The sequence below is a fragment of the Lepisma saccharinum genome, chromosome 24 (assembly GCF_977018435.1).
Source record: "Lepisma saccharinum chromosome 24, izLepSacc3.1, whole genome shotgun sequence".
Lineage (NCBI taxonomy): Eukaryota > Metazoa > Arthropoda > Insecta > Zygentoma > Lepismatidae > Lepisma > Lepisma saccharinum.
Genome location: NC_139252.1, coordinates 51123562 through 51142859, shown reverse-complemented (window position 1 = coordinate 51142859; position 19298 = coordinate 51123562). Strand labels below are relative to the sequence as shown.

At 39.8% G+C, this 19298-nt stretch overlaps 1 protein-coding gene across 2 annotated transcripts in view; it reads left to right on the top strand.

The window, feature by feature from the left end:
* The window catches only part of Abca3 (ATP binding cassette subfamily A member 3), a 199481-nt gene that overhangs the window by 22242 nt on the left and 157941 nt on the right, over positions 1–19298 (top strand). Inside the window, exon 1 of one of the 2 annotated variants that reach the window (XM_083110289.1) lies at positions 17881–18136. The exons of the other annotated variant lie outside the window; for it this stretch is intronic. Within the exon in view, the coding sequence (XP_082966415.1) occupies positions 18024–18136 (113 nt within the window). The 5' untranslated portion in view covers positions 17881–18023. Of the gene's footprint in view, positions 1–17880; positions 18137–19298 lie in introns of those variants that run through there. 2 annotated transcript variants of the gene reach the window in all.

The following is a 19298-nucleotide window of genomic DNA, read 5'->3' as shown; positions in this document are numbered from 1 at the left end:
CACTTTCTTGATTCGTTCGTGAGTGGGGGTGATGTGATCAGCATCACGCCCCTGACCGCCTTTACCACCAGGGTTTCCCCCAGGTAACCATGTCATTCGACGCTGGGTGGGGGCTGGGGCCGCTTCCAACGTTAGAAAAGTTCCCGGGCTTGAACCGGCCGGGAATCGAACCCGGGACCTATAGCATGGTAGTCAGACGCGTTACCGACTGAGTCACCGGCACAGATAGACTAATCTGAAGTGCATACAGTTTAAAGTGGGATCCGAACCACTATGTGCGATCACCTGGTATCGTACCCCAGACCCCTTGATTACAAGGCCTTACCACTACGCCATCAGTGAGGCGCACACAATCTTTGTATTTTGACCTTTTTAAACCTATATGTATCATATAAGAGGTTGTTTAACGTTGCTATGCCTCTATGGATTATATTTAGCCAGTATTCGAGCACATAGCGTCAGGTTTCATAGAATATAAGCTTCTCTTCCATGTTTATGGTTTCCTGTCTGCAGTAGAAAAACTGGCAGGTTCCCATAGCTTTTCTTTCAATAGTCTTCCAATGGTTGCATATCATATCACTCAAATTTGATTCATTCGTTTCGAACACAATCCCCGATGGCGCAGTGGGATCGTGGGCGCCTTGTAATTAAGGGATCCCGGGTTCGATACTCGGTGGAGGAACATAGTGGTTCGGATCCCCCTTTAAATTATAGGTCCATTCACGATTAGCCTAACAGGACATAAAGTGGACTTAAGACACCAAATCAAGCAACTAATACAATCCCGTTATTGTCCAGATTATGGAATCCAGAACCTTCGTCGCGAATAACATAAGCAGGAAGACAACGTGAAATAACCGAACAGAAACAGAACCTAAAACCTACATCGGATAGATTGGATTAAGTCGACGATACAGCACGGGTTCTGAAATGAAAAAGAATACGAAAGTTGAAGGACCTCTATACGCACCGACTTTTCCTCCACTCAATGGGGAAGATATCCTTCTAGCTGAGAAGCCTTTACGTAGGAGTGCCCTGAGGGAACTTCAAGGCCACGACGATAAAGTGCAATGACGGGACCAAAACATACGTCAGATAGCTGTGTTCCTCCTTATTTCGTACGCCATTGATAACTGGAACACGTGACCTCGTCTTTGGTAGAGCAGAAGCCTGCTTGCTTGCCACCACCCTTTAGTTCAGTGACCTTCGCCCGTAGTCAGCAAGAGTGAATGACTCACCATATACTTGTCTGTGAGGCTACACAAGAATAGATATTTCGTTAGTGGCTGTAAGTATTGTTTCATCTGCAGTTATATCAGTTACCATTTCAATAGTTTCCTTCCTAATGGTTACTTTAGTGATAAACATGTAAATTAGTTCTCGAGAGTGAACGTTTTATCTATTTGAACGGGGGATTTTTATACAGCCTGCATGTATTATTTTTTCCTGAAACAAGAAGTAATTCGAAGACGCAAAAAGAGTTGTATAAGAGTAGTTAACAAAAGGAAAAAAGAAGAAGAAATCGAAAATGTAAATGCTGAAATAAATTATGGTAGAGATCGAGTGAATAACATTTTGTCATGGGGCCTCCTCGATGGCGTAGTGATAACGTCGTCGCCTTGTAATCAGTGGATCCCGGGTTTGATACACGGTGGATGCACATAGTGGTTAGTATCCCACTTTAAACTGAAGGTCGAGTCCAGATTAGCATATCTGTGCACCAAACCAAAACTAAGAAAGAAATTGTCACAGTGTAAGAAAATTTCATGTTCAACCACATACGAAACACAAGGGAATAATATATTGCAGTTTGGAGTTCACATCTGTAGAATCTAACCAGCACAATTATGAATCGCAACATATCGTATCAGATCCATTTTTATTATACATGTATGATAATATAAGAGAAGTAGAGGAAAGAGAAAACCAAGCGAAACACGGACGCCTTCTCCAGAATTTCAAATCTCGTTACATAAGGTTCTGGGTTGGAGTCCCGAACAGGCATGACTTTCTTGTTCTTGCCCTTTTATCTGCTTCATTTCATCATAATTCATCGTTATGGTTTACCTGCAGGGGAAGAATACTGGCAATAATTGCCAATACAAAGCCAATGACAAACAGAACAACTCGATTACGGAGGTGCCAAGAAGAAACGAGACTTGACAGTTTCTCCGTCTCTCGGTTTGTCGAATTGAAAATTGCTCTCCCGTTCTCGGTCTCTATTAGTTAAATATAGAAATCGAAAATGTATGTGAATGAATATACATGTATTTTATATATTCCGGTTTTGTAGGAGATTTCGTGAGAGATGAAATAAGTACTCTTCCATCGTATTTATTTTTATAATTTTTATTCCCTGTTCGATGATCGCGACGATAAGGACGAGTGACCATTACATGAAATTGATGACGAAATAGTCAAACACCCCCGACAAGGACGGTACTCAAACCCGGGAACTTTGGCGACGATATCGAATGTCAATCACTTAATGAGCTTGACCACTGAGCCTGCTTAATGTTGTTTCTGTCAGGTAATTCGTAATAATATCCCACATTCACTATCATTTGCTTCATAATTTATCTTATTGTTGTGATTAACCTGAATTCAAAGAATTAGTTGAAAGGCAAAAATGCAAGATTGAATGTCTCTGATGTTACTTCGTGCCGAATAATATGACGTGGTATTATGATATGAATTTATTAATCATATAATATGCCTATTCATTCCATTGATTGATCCCAATTGAGCACACAAAATATGCTATAATGTCCACTCCATGGAGGAGTGGTTAGCACAGCGCGCTACGATGCCATGGGTCCCTGGTTAGAATCTCGACTTGGGCGTGGGTGTCCTTGGTAAGTGTCCCTTCATCAATTTCATCATAGCATCACTCATCTTCATCGTCGCTATTTGCCAAAAGTGAAAGAATAGCAAATCTAAATAATAAACATCCAATCAAATCGAACATCTCTACCGATTTAATTCTATACGGTACCGAATTCCCACTTTATTACTGCATCTTAAGTCATTTTACAGCATCTCAATTGTTTTCCGATTCGAAAACATTTGGAATGTTGTTTTGTGCAGTTGATTGTGCATTGTTTCGTTGTTTGGATTGTTTAATTAACGTCGCATTAATTAGTTTTAGACCAATCGTGACGGGGGAAGCAAGAGCACAAAGAAAGCAAAAAAGACAAGGAAGAGACCACGGCTTTCTTTAAAGATAGCATCCCGTGAATACAACTCAAGTGACTGCAGAATATTATGAATAAAATTTATTTCGCTTTTTCCTTTTATTTCTGTTTCAGTTATTTTACTTCGCTTTTCTTCTACCACTCACGTTACTCGTGTCGGTGAGAAAGAATTATAAACTCGTGAAATGGACGATGGTACAAAAAAATATATGCCTCTCCCACGTTTCGAAACTGTCAGTACAAAATATTGTCTTATTTTTAAAATTTACGGGCAAATATGGTTTGTCACGTAGCAATTTTCGCTTATCTCTTTCTCAAGGGGTTCCATTGCCTCTCTGATGTCGTAGTGGTAACGTCTTCGCCATGTAATGAAAGGCTTCCGAATTCAATACCAAATAGAGAGGAATTTGGTTCGGATCCCATTTTAATCTGTAGGTCCAGTGCATGAACTGGACTTAAACAATTAACGTGTGGCATGTGGTCTGTGATGAGAACCATCATTTCAGCGAACCTTCTTGACAATGACTCTAATATCACTTGAAAGAATAGTATTTCCTTACGAGTAGCTCTTGTCAAGAAACCAGTTCCTGAAATTTTCTTCTGGAGGCATCGTAGCACCCAGCTGTTTGTTGTGGCTGGGGCACGAGTCATGTGACTCATGCTATCAAATCTCAATCCTTCCCGAGAACTCGGAATCACCAGGCAAACTTAAGCGAATATTTTGTTATTTGGGTTGCATAAACAACAGGCTTTAAGACGTTACGAAATTCTACGTCCCGTGGCCCAGGTATTTTTTTCTAAGACTGTACACCCAACGGCAAAAGAAACAGTAGGCGAATTGTCCATTATCATTTTCATTCGGTCTGTTAATTAATTGAAATGGAGACGTCAATAAGCAGAGGGCAATGCCTGTTTCGCATCAACATAATTTGATTCCTTAATACATCACAGGATGTAGAATAGAAAGTAATGAAAATAACGATGGACAATTTGCCTACCATTATCTTTGCCGTTGACTGTACGCATCGATCTCAAAGGGATGGAATATGAATGCATTCACACAGAGCTATAAATGCATGAAAACAAGTTTGGTGCATTTTTTGTGAATCAGTTGCAGTGGCGTGTCCAAGGAGGGTTGGTGGGGGTTATAGTAGATAAGGCATAGCTTCATGGACAAATCAGTGTTGCCAACCTAACCTAACTTTTTGAAAAATAAACGAACAGTGTTGCTAACATACTATAAAACGCTGATGTTGTAAATCAGTATCACTTAGTCAGCAGAAATCTGATACATCCACCGGTGTAATTGAACTTCTTTGACCTTGACGACTTGATGAGCGGAAGTATGAATGGAACATTTTGACTTACCTGTTGACCTTGACGACATCCGGTGATGAACGGAAGTATCAATGGAAAATTTTGACCAAATAGCATTTGTATAAAAACAATATGTTTTAAATATATATTGGGTAAAGCTAAACTTTAAGGTGTTTTCCGTCCGCGATATAGCTATACAATAGTTTAAATATAAAATGGTTAAAGCTGATGTTTCAATCAAGTGGTTCTGGGTTCGATTCCAAATGTTGGCAAAATTAGATATTCAATCCTATTTGTTTAAATGCTCCGATTAGCTTTTTTGCACAAAGAGGAAATGAACTAAATGGAAATAGGTTTTAAAAGTCAATGCTGTAATCAAGATGTCTAATTTTGCCAACATTTGGAATCGAACCCAGAACCACTTGATTGAAACATCAGCTTTAACCATTTTATATTTAAACTATTGTATAGCTATATCGCGGACGGAAAACACCTTAAAGTTTAGCTTTACCCAATTTATATTTAAAACATTAAATATTTCGCGGATAATAAAGTCATCCGTTAACGCCGCCGCCGCACACAAAACGCGGCCGCCATATTGTTTTTATACAAATACTATGTGGTCAAAATTTTCCATTGATACTTTCGCTCATCACCGGATGTCGTCAAGGTCAAAGAAGTTCAATTACACCAATGGATGTATTAGATTTCTGCTGACTAAGTGATGCTAATTTGCAACATCAGCGTTTTATAGTAGGTTAGCAACACTGTTCGCTTATTTTTTCGAAAAGTTTGGTTAGGTTAGCAACACTGATTTGTCCATGAAGCCCCCTTTTGGTCCAGTATTTTTTTTTAAAGAAAGGAACGCCAATGGCAGGAAAATATGGCAAATTGAGGACTGACTACTTAAAAAATGTACACATAACCCTTCCCTTTCGAAAATCCTGGAAACGCCACTGATCAGTTGCCACAGTAAAACGTGTATAATCCTGTCTGATCTCAATTGTGGCATTTTAGTGCACCGCGCGCAACAGTATCTGATAAAAGCACCCTGTGATGCATTCCTGTGTGCATTAATGCAGTTTATGTTCTTAAATGCGTTACTACATACATGGGTCAATATTAATGTATTTGCAATTCGCTTCTGTCCAAAATGCATAAAGTTTTTAAGATCACTTTATGCACAGAGAGACTAATCGGGACGGGCTTGCAGTTTAAATTAGGATTGGAACTAGTGCGTACACCAGATATCGAACCCGGAAACCTCGTGTTTACAAGGCAACGGCCTTAGCAGGGAGAGAGAAAGAGGGAGAAGGACAGGCCCTTACCCAGGATTTCGTTGAAGGAGGGGCCAGGTTCGAAAATGTATTTATGTATGTATGTATCAGTGGCGTATATTCCAGGCTATCTGGATTACCTGCAAAGCCCAGGCTCAGAAGAGAAGAAAAAATAGGTCGAAAAATGTGCATAAAATTGTTCATTTCAATATGATGATGTCATTTCAGTAGTTGGCACACTTATTTCTTACAAGTTGTTACACTAATTTCTTATGAGTTGGCAATATTGTCCGCTTTCTTTGAAATCCGCAGGAGACTGCGTGAGTTGAGTTCCTTCTATGATGCCGTTAGTGTTGCGAACTCATTGCTACCGGCGTGGCATCTTCCCAGCAATGGGGAATTTTGAGCGAAACTATTAGAGGTAAGGGAAAAAACGTTGCTTTTATGACAGAGAAATTCCCCTCTGGGCCAAGAATATCACTTTCCAATGATTATAGAAAAAGGCCTGCCCCCGCAAATATTTGTCTATTCCAATACTATAATATGATGAGATAGCCCAAGTTTTGAACCCGCCATACGCTACTGGTATTTATGTATGTGTGTGTGTGTGTGTGTGTGTGTGTGTGTGTGTGTGTATACATATATAGAATATATGTATGTATGTATATGTATATGGAGAGAGAGATTACAAAATGGTTTAAATCAGCGTAAATAAAAAATCATGATTTATATGATATGAATTGATTTTCTGATTTTTTAAAAAAGCACATTTAAAATTCCGTGTGTTTTTTGGCACCGTATGTATAGATATATCTTTTTTTTAGAAATGCCTTTTCTGGTAAACTTCCCCGTAAAACAGTTTGATTAAAGCAAATAAAAAATTACATGTCTCTGATACTGTATATATGGACCTACTATGGAAATATTTGTTGAGTGTGTTAATGACAAGTACTTTCATTTATGCAAGAAGGACATTGATGTGTTTACAAATTTGAAATATCGTCTGTCATTTTCGTAGTTTTTTATAGGTTCACATTTAAATATTTCATAGATCGAGTGGGGACATAGTCCCCATGGCCCCTTCCCTGGGTACGGGCCTGGAGAAGGAGAAAAGTAAAGACTTGTGAGATAGAAAGAAATATGAAGAGATGAGAGGGAAAGTAATAAACTACCGAAACAAAGGGGAAAAGAAAGAAGGGGGGGACAAGAAAAGAGAATAGAAGTAAATATGTCCGGAAGTAGCAGAAAGTGTTACACAAAAATGGAGAGGGAATGGGAAAAGGGAAAAGAAGAAATAAATCAATGAGAGAAAGAGAGAGAGATAAAGAAGCCAGACAGAGAGAAAACGAAATAACGAGAAGAGAAAACAGGAAGAAAAGAAAACAGCAAAAGAGAGAGAGACAGAGACAGAAAACGGGATGAAAACATAGAGAAAGAAAGGATAAACAATGTATGTGTAAAAAATCAGGAAAGAATATGAGAAAAATAATATTAACAGCAACTTTAACTGAGTTGCTTTCCAAAACGAGTAACAGTAACTGAATTACTTCATGGGGAAAATAAGTGCAGCTCAGTTATTTTTATAAAGTAACATTCTAAGCACTGGGAGTTTGGACCGCCCCAAGGGGTTATAATAGAATGGCGCGAACCTCACCATCAAAATTTGGAAAGTGAGGATTTTTCCTTAAAGTATTATACAGAGCGTTCCGTGACATTCGCTACCAGACTCGGCGGCAAGCGGCTTGGTGGTCAGCGCCGGACCGCTTGCCGCCGAGTCTCGTAGCGAATGTCACGGAATGCTCTGTAAAATTCTACGTGTGTGTGTGAAAAAGTTTACACCTTGGCTATATTTCCTAGGTAATTCATTTATTTCGGCTCATTCCAGGTTATTATTGCTCCCTGGTGCACCATATTTAATCAGTTACATGAAGAAAAAAATAATTTAGAGGAATTTAGATCAAGTAAAGTGTTCAGTAAAGTTTAAAAAAATACAGTGATAGGATAGTAGTAGGCATAATGTCGTAATAAAATGCTTTATGAGGATTATGACATGATCTTGGTGGGGGGGGGGGGGGTATGGCCACCACTGGTTAGAAGCTTGTATTTTATAATCCTTTTCCATCAGGCCTCATCTCCAGGAAGGTATCAACTCGGGACAAGCTCCGGCACCTATTGACTTGTTGGGTGAGTTGAGTAAAGGCAAGGACTTATAAATCCTTCTCCCCCCCAAAGAGGCAATAGTTAGGCTGGAGAGTTCAATGAACTAACCAATCTCTAACTACGCACTGATAATGGCGACAGACAAGTTGTTAGTACAGTCACCAGCAATAGAAAACAGGACACCTAAATCCTGAAATACTCTCTTCCCTGCTATGTGTGTTGCCTAACTCTCTGGCGTTGGTAGACGTTGCTGCTAAAATCCAGTTATCGCCGTAGAATTAGGCAACACACATAACATCTTGCAAAGAAGCCAGTATTTCAGGATCTAACTGTTCCATTTTCTATTGCCGCTGACTGTACGTGGATAAATAGGCACCGCTTCAAGTATAAAGACGATCTCGCAGACTCTTGAGAGAGACGCAAGCAAAGTACGAGCGAGAATCCCATGAAAACCGCGATTAATTTCTTTCCACTATTTTTATGCGGGGATAATGTTTGATTGTACATTATTTTTCTATATAGTCCACTCCCAGTTCAATGCACTTACGCCATCAGATAGGTAGTGCTTCGATACCGCGTGAGAAGTTTTTTTTTCGGTTGACTGTGTACCCACTCGTGCACTGCCGATTGGACGTCTTCATCAGACTTGAATCTCTGCCCTCCAAGGTACTCCTTTAATGGACCAAAGATGTGGAAATCAGATGTGCCAAATCTGGTGAGTATGGTGGATGTGGTAGGCACTTGAAGCGTAGGTCATCGATGGTTTTCATGGTTGTACGAGCGGAATATGGGCGGGCGTTATCATGTTCAAGCAAAACACCTGCACTCAGCAATCCCCTTCGCTTTGTACGTATCGCTGGCCTCAAATGGTTCTTGAGAAGGTCGGTGTAGGTGGCACTAGTCACTGTCGTACGTGGGGGCATGTAGTGTTCCAGAATAGGACCTTTCTTATCCCAGAATAAAGTCAACATGACTTTCCCTGCAGAGGGCTGGCTGCGAAACTTATTTGGTTTCGGCGAAGACGAATGTCGCCATTCTTTTCTTGCACGTTTCGTCTCCGGTTGAAAATGGTGCACCCAACTTTCATCCCCGGTGACAACGTGAGCTAGAAAATCCTCACCCTCCTCTTCATAACGCCTCAGCAGCTCTTGACATGCGTCAACCCGACGGACTTTCAGTTCCTGCGTCAGCTGTTGAGGAACCCACCTGGCGGACACTTTTCTGTACCGGAGTTCGTCATGCACTATGTGTTGTACTGAACCGAATCTCATATTCAGCAAGGAAGCCATTTCAGCCAGGGTGACACGCCGGTTTTCCTGAATAAGCCGATCTGCTGCGGCTATGGACTCCTCTGTCGTGCATTCTCCGATGAATATCAACCGGTTTCACAGCTTCACTCCATAAAAATCGAATAACTCCACGCTGTTCCTGCTTGGTGTAACTGCGTAGTGGTACCTCCATCTTGAATCAGCTGTTACTCACATCCAACCCCACCTATCGGCATTGCTTTGTACTACCAGCTCGGAAAGACGTCAAGGACTGTGTCTGCAAATTTCCAAACGCCTAGAAAGAAAAAAAAATATTTTTAATGGCACTTTTGCTGTTTTCATTTGATTCTCCCTCGTATATGAAACTTTCTAGAAGACGGGGAACGTGCATTCTGAACGAGGAACGGACAAAAAAGGAAACAAATGAAGATCCTTATTCTTCGAGGTCCCCATACGTCATAATTCAAGGGAACAGCAACGCCGCCTAGAGGATTTCCCGGTGACTCCGAGATACCGCTCGCAGCTCCGGTCGTTTGTCACCCGGATCATCGCGCTGTTCCTCGAGGCCTCCAGGAAGATGTAACCACGCTCTCGTCTCACGGTGGATGTGCCAGCTACACTTAATAATAACTTGGAAGTTTGTCAGGCTAGGAACATGATCTAGAGGTTTTTTTAAATGACTTTTGTTTTCTCTCTACTTCTCTGTTGTAGTTTTGGAGTTAGAAGCTGAAAGGAACATCGGTGTTCGGAAAGTTAAAGAAAAGTTACAGCTCCAGTTACTTGGTTCAGAAATTATCTGATTTATAGTTACTTGGTTCAAGAACTAACCGACTTAGTTACACTTACTTGGTTCAAAAAGTAACTGAGTTACAGCTACAGTTGCTTGCTCAATAAAGTAACTGAGTTACAGTTACTTAGTTGAGAAAGTAACTGAGTTACAGTTACTTGATTCAAAAAGTAACTGAGTTACAGTTACTTAGTTGAGAAAGTAACTGAGTTACAGTTACTTAGTTGAAAAAGGAATTGAGTTAGAGTTACTTAGTTCAAAAAGTAACTGAGTTAAAGTTACTTAGTTGAGAAAGTAAGTGAGTTAGAGTTACTTGGTTCAAAAAGTAACTGAGTTACAGTTACTTAGTTGAGAAAGTAAGTGAGTTACAGTTACTTGGTTCAGAAAGTAACTGAGTTACAGTTACTTAGTTGAGAAAGTAAATGAGTTAGAGTTACTTGGTTCAAAAAGTAACTGCGTCACAGTTACTTAGTTGAGAAAGTAAGTGAGTTTCAGTTACTTGGTTCAGAAAGTAACTGAGTTACAGTTACTTAGTTGAGAAAGTAAGTGAGTTAGAGTTCCTTGGTTCAAAAAGTAACTGAGTTACAGTTACTTAGTTGAGAAATAAGTGAGTTACAGTTACTTAGTTGAAAAAGGAATTGAGTTAGAGTTACTTGGTTCAAAAAGTAACTAAGTTGCAATTACGTGGTTGAAAAAGTAACTGAGTTACTGTTACTTGGTTCAAAAAGTATCCGAGATACAGTTACTTAGTTGAGAAAGTAAATTAGTTAGAGTTACTTGGTTCAGAAAGTAACTGAGTTACAGTTACTTAGTTGAAAAAGGAATTGAGTTAGAGTTACTTGGTTCAAAAAGTAACTGAGTTAAAGTTACTTAGTTGAGAAAGTAAGTGAGTTAGAGTTACTTGGTTCAAAAAGTAACTGAGTTACAGTTACTTGGTTCAGAAAGTAACTGAGTTACAGTTACTTAGTTGAGAAAGTAAATGAGTTAGAGTTACTTGGTTCAAAAAGTAACTGAGTCACAGTTACTTAGTTGAGAAAGTAAGTGAGTTTCAGTTACTTGGTTCAGAAAGTAACTGAGTTACAGTTACTTAGTTGAGAAAGTAAGTGAGTTAGAGTTACTTGGTTCAAAAAGTAACTGAGTTACAGTTACTTAGTTGAGAAATAAGTGAGTTACAGTTACTTGGTTCAGAAAGTAAGTGAGTTACAGTTACTTAGTTGAGAAAGTAAGTGAGTTACAGTTACTTAGTTGAGAAAGTAAATGAGTTAGTTACTTGGTTCAAAAAGTAACTGAGTTAGTCACTTAGTTGAGAAAGTAAGTGAGTTACACTTACTTGGTTCAAAAAGTAACTGAGTTACAGTTACTTGGTTCAGAAAGTAACTGAGTTACAGTTACTTAGTTGAGAAAGTAAGTGAGTTACAGTTACTTGGTTCAAAAAAAGTAACTGAATTACAGTCACTTAGTAAAGAAAGTAAGTTAGTTACAGTTACTTCATTCAAAATGTAACTGAGTTACAGTTACTTAGTTGAGAAAGTAAGTGAGTTACAGTTACTTGGTTCAGAAAGTAACTGAGTTACAGTTACTTAGTTGAGAAAGTAAATGAGTTAGAGTTACTTGGTTCAAAAAGTAACTGAGTTACAGTTACTTAGTTGAGAAAGTAAGTGAGTTACAGTTACTTGGTTCAGAAAGTAACTGAGTTACAGTTACTTAGTTGAGAAAGTAAATGAGTTAGAGTTAGTTGGTTCAAAAAGTAACTGAGTTACAGTTACTTAGTGGAGAAAGTAAGTGAGTTACAGTTACTTGGTTCAGAAAGTAACTGAGTTACAGTTACTTAGTTGAGAAAGTAAGTGAGTTACAGTTACTTGGTTCAAAAAGTAACTGAGTTACAGTTTCTTAGTTGAGAAAGTGAGTTACAGTTACTTGGTTCAGAAAGTAACTGAGTTACAGTTACTTAGTTGAGAAAGTAAATGAGTTACAGTTACTTGGTTCAGAAAGTAACTGAGTTACAGTTACTGAGTTGAGAAAGTAACTGAGTTAGTCACTTAGTTGAGAAAGTAAGTGAGTTACAGTTACTTGGTTCAAAAAAGTAACTGAATTACAGTCAGTTAGTAAAGAAAGTAAGTGAGTTACAGTTACTTGATTCAAAATGTAACTGAGTTACAGTTACTTAGTTGAGAAAGTAACTGAGTTACAGTTACTTGGTTCAGAAAGTAACTGAGTTACAGTTACTTAGTTGAGAAAGTAAGTGAGTTACACTTACTTGATTCAAAAAGTAACTGAGTTACATTTACTTGGTTCAAAAAGTAACTGAATTACAGTTGCTTGGTTCAAAAAGTAACTGAGTTACAGTTACTCGCTCTAAAAAGTAATTCAAAGTTACTTACACTAAAAGTAACTAAGTTATTTTTACAGTTACTTTCTACTGGAAATTTTCTTCCAAACAAATTCCACACGATCAATAATGATTAATTGCAATAAAATAAATAAAAGATGACTTACATTTTGTTTTATTTATGTTTCTTGTACATAATGTAAGTCTTCTATATATCTAGACTATTATTACAACAAATAAAGAAAAATGATGGAACGAGAAGTCATCTTTGCTTGAATGACAATGCAATTGAGAGAAAAATTCCAAAACGATATTTGATAGACATACTGTAGTTTGTTCTAAACCCATTTCATGCTCAGATAGGCTAATTTGTACTGGACCCACAAATCTGAAGTGAAAACCAAGTAATTGTGTTCCTCCACCGGGTTTCAAACCCAGGACCACTTGATTATAATGCGACAGAATTACCGTTGCATCATTTGGGAGACCAATGTTAGTACCGATGGAATTGTAAAGGTGGCTCGTATGTACGAGTAGCTGCATTCTAGTGGGGCGAGACACACAATAAGTAATTTCGTATATTTACAACTTTCCACTCTCAAAAATGATAAGCTGGGGTGATTTTAAGGGGGGGTGTATTTACCACTTTGATTTTTCCCGAGTTACGTACAGCTTTCATTGAAAATTGTTGATTTTATCAAAATTTTGGAGGGGGCTGTAGCCCATCAGACCTCTGCGCAAGTGACCGATCCAGATTTTTCGTACCGGAAGGCGAGAAAATGTTTCTGCTTAAATATCTGTCTGGAAAACGAGAACCGAAGCGTTCGAAAAAAATCTCTGATGAAAGTGTTTTAAATCCAGCTATTAAGAAACATTTACAAGGGTAGTACATGAAAGGTAACATAAACCTCGTGTTAGTGATAAATGTTGAACGAACTAAAATTCGTGCTTTTTTCACTCCTTCCGTGAGAGTTTATGTCGTGTCGTGCCTCTGTTGCCATTTCCCCCTCCCCTTCCCGTATTAAGAGGATTGCATCGATAAGTACGAAAGGTTATAAAAGGCACGGATCGACGCTCGGGCACTTGCCAGGAAAAATAGTCGCGGCTGCGCGTTGAGCGACAGTGATTCCATCTACGTGCGTTGGAAAAGCGCTAGATCTAGAAAAAGGGACTGGAAGGACTCTCTTAAATATGGTGCGAGCTAACGGTAGGTGCCACCTAAAAAGAGCTCAAGTCGGGTCTCGAACCCGGGACCCACGATGGCGAGATGAAAAGTCTGAGTAAACCCCAGAGCCGTTACAGTCTCGTGCGAATTTATCGGAACAAGATATTTTTATGCATGATAGAGTCTCAAACTTGACTATGGTTTCATGATCATGAATCTATAACAAATCGTGTAATACAAATTATATAACAGAAAGAAGAACATATTACCTATTAAGAAATATTACGAATATGTAATTTGTTCCGATTAATTTGCACGGGACTGTATACATATATAGTAAAAATCGCCTCCAAGTATTTTGATTTCATTTGGTGTGCTTGGGGCTCCACACGTTCATGACCTCGGTCACTTGCAAAGATGATGTGCTCAGCACCGCGCTCCGGCCGCCGTTATCCCACAGGTACCTATTTATTGGATGCTGGGTGAATCCCAGATCCTCTTTACGTGGAGAAAAGTTAGGATAAATCCGACCATAGATCATCCATCCCGGAAATCGAACTCAGTTCTACCGTGTAGCAGTCAGACTCGCTTCCGACCGGACCAGACATAAAAATTCCAATTAAGCCTGGTCGTGAAGTAGGCATCCATTTTTATGTATTGGCTGAAAATTAGAAATGTATTATTAATACATTTGTAGCAGTAAGTTCAGCAGTAAAGCGAATACGTGTACTTGGAACTTGAATCAGACACCCCAGTGTGGTTAGCACGGTGCGCTACGACGCCAGGGAACCCGGGTTCGAGTCCTGCCTAGGCACGGGTATTCCTTATGTTTCCCTTCATCAATTACATCATAACTCATCTTCGCGATTAGCTAAAGTGGCAGAAATGCGAAGTAAAATAAACCAAATCAATCAATCAGACACCGAATGCAACCCTTATAGTCAGCAATCCGCATCACACGCCGAGTTGGCGCATTGCATACCTTTCGTATAGTTAACGCCATGTATTCTTCAATGTTAAGCAATATCCTGTTCTTTTCAGTCATTGCGGTTGACTTCCTGTCACGAGATTGGATAAATTCGAAGGCCAAGTTCATTTTCTTTGCATTGATTTATACGTCAGACCTTTTTGATCGCGAACAGAATTGACCTGATTCAATTATTAATTTGGTATATTTTACTTCGCTTTTCTACTTCGAATGGCGACAAAACGGATATTAGAATTTCAAATTATCCGATGCAACGAATAATCCAGATATCTTCATATCAATATACGGATATTCGAACAATACGGATATATGAAGAATCCGAATATGCGGATAATCAGAATATCAGACTAATATGGCTATCCGAGTATTCAGATAATCTGTGTATTTAGATCGCTACTTACTGTTTCAACTTTAGTAATCTGTACTGGTAAGAATGGTGTCTGAAATTAAGGAAAAAATTACCATATGATGGATTGGGATACCAAACTGGGAATGTTATATTCTAAACTGTATCTCTATTATGTTCTTTGTTACGGCGGAAAACTTTGTGCATTTATACAGTTCCGCAACACAGCACCCTTACCGGGCCGCTTCTGGCAGGAAAAACCCCAATAAACAACTAAATAGGCTCGTTAGTCCTGGGTTCCCATCTCGTTCCTCACCAGAGCGCTCGGAACCAAAGAATCAATCACAGGCAAGAACTTACAGAATTAATGTTGCAGGGTGATTGCTGAAAACTCGCAGAGATGGGCTTTATACGAGGGTCACTATTTATATTTTGAGCCTAACAATGAAAAAACAGGAATTTGGCATTGAAAACTGCTTTATTGTTTTTCGAAGTATTCTCCTTTATGGTCAATACACTTTTGCATTCGTTCGAACCATTTGTCAAAGCAGTTTTTCCAATCTTCTTGAGACACCTCCATAATATGGTTTTCGAATGCATCAACGGCGTCTTCCGCCGACGAAAATCGTTGTCCACGCAATTTATGCTTGACATTCGGGAACAAGAAGATGTCATTGGGTGCCAAATCAGGACTGTACGGCGGATGACCCATCAATTCGATTTTTTGACTGTTCATAAAGTCGGTTGTTAGACGAGATGTGTGACAGCTGGCATTGTCTTGATGAAGGATGATCCGACGGCGTTTGTTTGTTTTCCGTATTTGACCGAAGACCTCTGCCAAACAAATTGTTGTGTACCATTCAGAGTTGACCGTTCTACGTTCCTCTAAAGGCACAGTTGCCACATGACCAGTTTTCCCGAAAAAACAGGCGACCATTTTTTTCGATGTGCTTCGAGCGCGAACAACTTTTGTTGGATTGGGTTCATCTTGAAACACCCATACAGTCGACTGCTGTTTACGTTCCGGCTCAGATGCATATATCCATGATTCGTCACCTGTTACAATCTTATATACGTCTTTTGAAGCACCACGATTGTATTTATTGAGCATTTGTTTGCACCAATTGACGCGAACGTCTTTTTGAGTTTTTGTCAAATTGTGTGGGATCCAACGAGAACATATCTTTCTCACAGCTAAATGATCATGTAATATTTTATATATGCTGGTGGAACTAATGCCCATGGTTGCCTCAATCTCACAGTATGTCACATGACGATCTTGCAGTATTAGGTTTTGCACAGCATCAATGTGTTATTGAACAACAACTGATTTTGGACGACCTTCGCGAATCTCGTTATACCAGCGTTTCACAGTGGCAAAGGATGGGGCTTCATCGCCAAATGTGGAAGTAAGTTGATCGATGCACTCTTGTCTTGATAATCCACGTCGTAAATCGTAAAAAATCATCGCACGAAAATGTTCACGAGTTAATTCCATTTTATTGTTCACACGGAAAAGAGACAGCGTGGTTGAGCGAAACGTCTTGTCACGGAACTAGGCAACGCCGCACGTCTGTGATTCGCTGGTGCTGTTCAGCCATTCAAGGTCATATGCAGGAGATTTGACGCGCACTCTAGCAATATGTGAAACGTAGAACCTGCAGGATACCAAACTGTATATAATGACAGTTAATGTTTTATTTGCATTTGAGTTTGTATAGTGTATTACTGTTAACACTTTCTGCGTTTTTTACTCGCGCAGTTCTTCTTGGCGGAGCGGTTAGCACAGCCTGTTAACGGCATGCGATACAGTCTCCACGGGACTCTTCCCAAGCTCTTCCGTCCGTGGCAGTGTGCCAACTTAGCTCTCTTGGAGCCAGATCTGGCTCTTTCGTGCACTCGTTCGCTGTGAACTAGGATGCCCACCCTCGTGCCCCACTATGATGCCATCACTCGTTCCGGCCCACATAGACCAACCCTTGTTATAATTATACATTTTGCACGTGACGTGGTATTGTTGGCTGCGTCGCCCCACTCCCTCTTATCTCCCCAGCTACTTCCTTAAAGCGCCGTGTTTGACGAGAAATTGACATAATATTGTTATCAGGGAATTCTTTATCTTCGATTTCATACGACCAGCGGTGGATTATTGAGATGTGCGATGCCGCCGGATCTAGATGTTGAAAACTGAGAATAAATTGTCATCAATTTAGAGTTAACGATAATAGCAGTGTCCCCACACCTTTGACAACTAACATTACCCTAGAAGGCACTTTATCCAGCCTTCGTAAATCTAGCTCCTTGAAAGTCAGTTTTAACTCCATTTAAGGTGTAATTTAGTTTTTTTATGCGCATCAGGTTTGGCAACACTGCCAGGAGGCAAGGGAAAAAGCATTGATTATATAGGAGTATAATTTGATTCGTTCTCTTTGAAATATAAAACTTCCGATGAAATAGAAAAATATGTCAACGGGAAGAGGGCAGTTTGAAGATGCATTTCACCAGCGGAAAAGTCGAAACTTCCATTTGATTAGCCGTAACTTGATGTTGAAGTTGATTCCCCATAAGGAATACATGGGATTCCGAAAATTTGTATTAATCATATTTTTCAAATATTGTGTCCAGCTTAATAATCAACATAAATTAACGCTTCCACTTGCAACATGGAGGGAAATTCATACTTTCGGGTACACCCAGGGTTTTTTTAGTAGCAGTGCCTATTCGGGCGATATTGAAATAAATGCACAATTGGTGCGTAACTGTATCTCCTCCCCTTAAGACGGCGTGGATCCAGGGTTCAAATTCCGGCATGGGTGTTCTTAGTGAGCGTCCTTTCGTCAGTTTCATCATATAATCAGTCATCCTCATCGTCGCGATTAGCCAAAAGTAGAAGCGACGTAAATTAACATAATTCGGTGAATCACGTAAAAAAAGAACCAGATCTGGTGATAAAGAGCATTGGTTGGCAACACTTCCGCGTGTTTGGCAGCGTCGAGGAAATCAGTGTTCCCAACCCTCCAGCGTCGGTAGAGACTGTTTATTGTGTCGACGGGCGGCGGGTCTCAGTCTGTCCTGTGTTCGGGACAAGAACGGAGTGGTCAGTGCGGGAATCAGAGTGAGTAAGGTCGTGACAACCATGCGTCGTTGTTCGTCTCGCAAGTAGCGTCGAAAGAAACCAGTGCACGTGCCAGGATGACGTACGAGAAGTTCTTGCAGCGGCTAGGAGCCGTCAAGCCGATCATTGTCAAACAGGGCGGCAATTTTCGGGCTCCGATCGAATCTGCAAAATGGGATACACGTATGAGGTAAGTCAGAGGGCCTGGCAACCCTGAGAAATACAGTAATTTGAAACTTCGATGCCACACTGCAAGAAGTCGTCAGGTTTCATCCGTAAATTTGCCATGCGTGAACAAAGTTTCTACGTTTAAATTAAAACAAGTGTCAATCAAGTTTCATCGAAAATATGAGAAACGTAATAGTTTGAACGGCTTCCGGTACGAGGTTTAGTAAAAAAAATGATTTTAAAGATACAAATATATGTTCCTTATGTTCAAAACAGGTTCCAGGTTCGAATCCTTGGTTTGTTTTCCAATGATCTTTTATTTCATAAATTGATCATTTCTCCTCGTCGCCGCGATTCACCCAAGAGGTGGAAAAGTGACGTAAAAATGAACGAAATAGAAAACAGTACGTTTAATACATGTATTAAAACAGTGTTGCAATCAATAGGCTAAAAAAATCTAACTCCATTAAAAATCAATTTAAACACAGTATAAAAGAAACTATTTTTGACATTAATTCATTTACATATGATATGATATTTGTTTTGATATATCTTTTCATTAATCACATAAGCCGAACGCCTTGGATCTCGTCAATGAAGGTCCTTGGTTCAAGTCCACGCCTAACATGGATGCTCCTTTGTGAGCGTAATTACATACTTTTTGAGACAGAAACCTAGGTTTTAAATGTTCATTTTGTTTTTGTAAACTTCAACGCGGTGAGGAGCCTTGAAATTCCATCGATAATTTAAATGTGTTTCCCACCTCTCAAGTAGTAGCATTATTCTTGAATATGTATTAAAATTTTATTCCATAACATTAGTTTCTACCACACGAATTCCCCTTTTAAATATTTGGAACCGTCCGCGCCTTCTTTTGAAGCTAGTGTTAACATAACAAGATTTGAGCAAGTCACAGAAAAATTCCTTCGCCTCGGGAGCCGTTCGTGGATTTTGGGGAATACCGGAAGCAATCGATGCCGGTCGATCGCGCTCGCAGTCGCAGTGCGGAGCGTCAACCCATCCGCAAGGGTGCAGCACCGGTCCTTCTTGGCACTCCGCGTTGCGACGCTTCGCCTATACGAAATGTTAATACGGAATTCCATGGGGTATTCATAACGCAGACTTGCAACTTTCTTTTTCGGTGTTGCCGCGAACAGCAGCGGTACGGCGGCAGAACGTTAAAA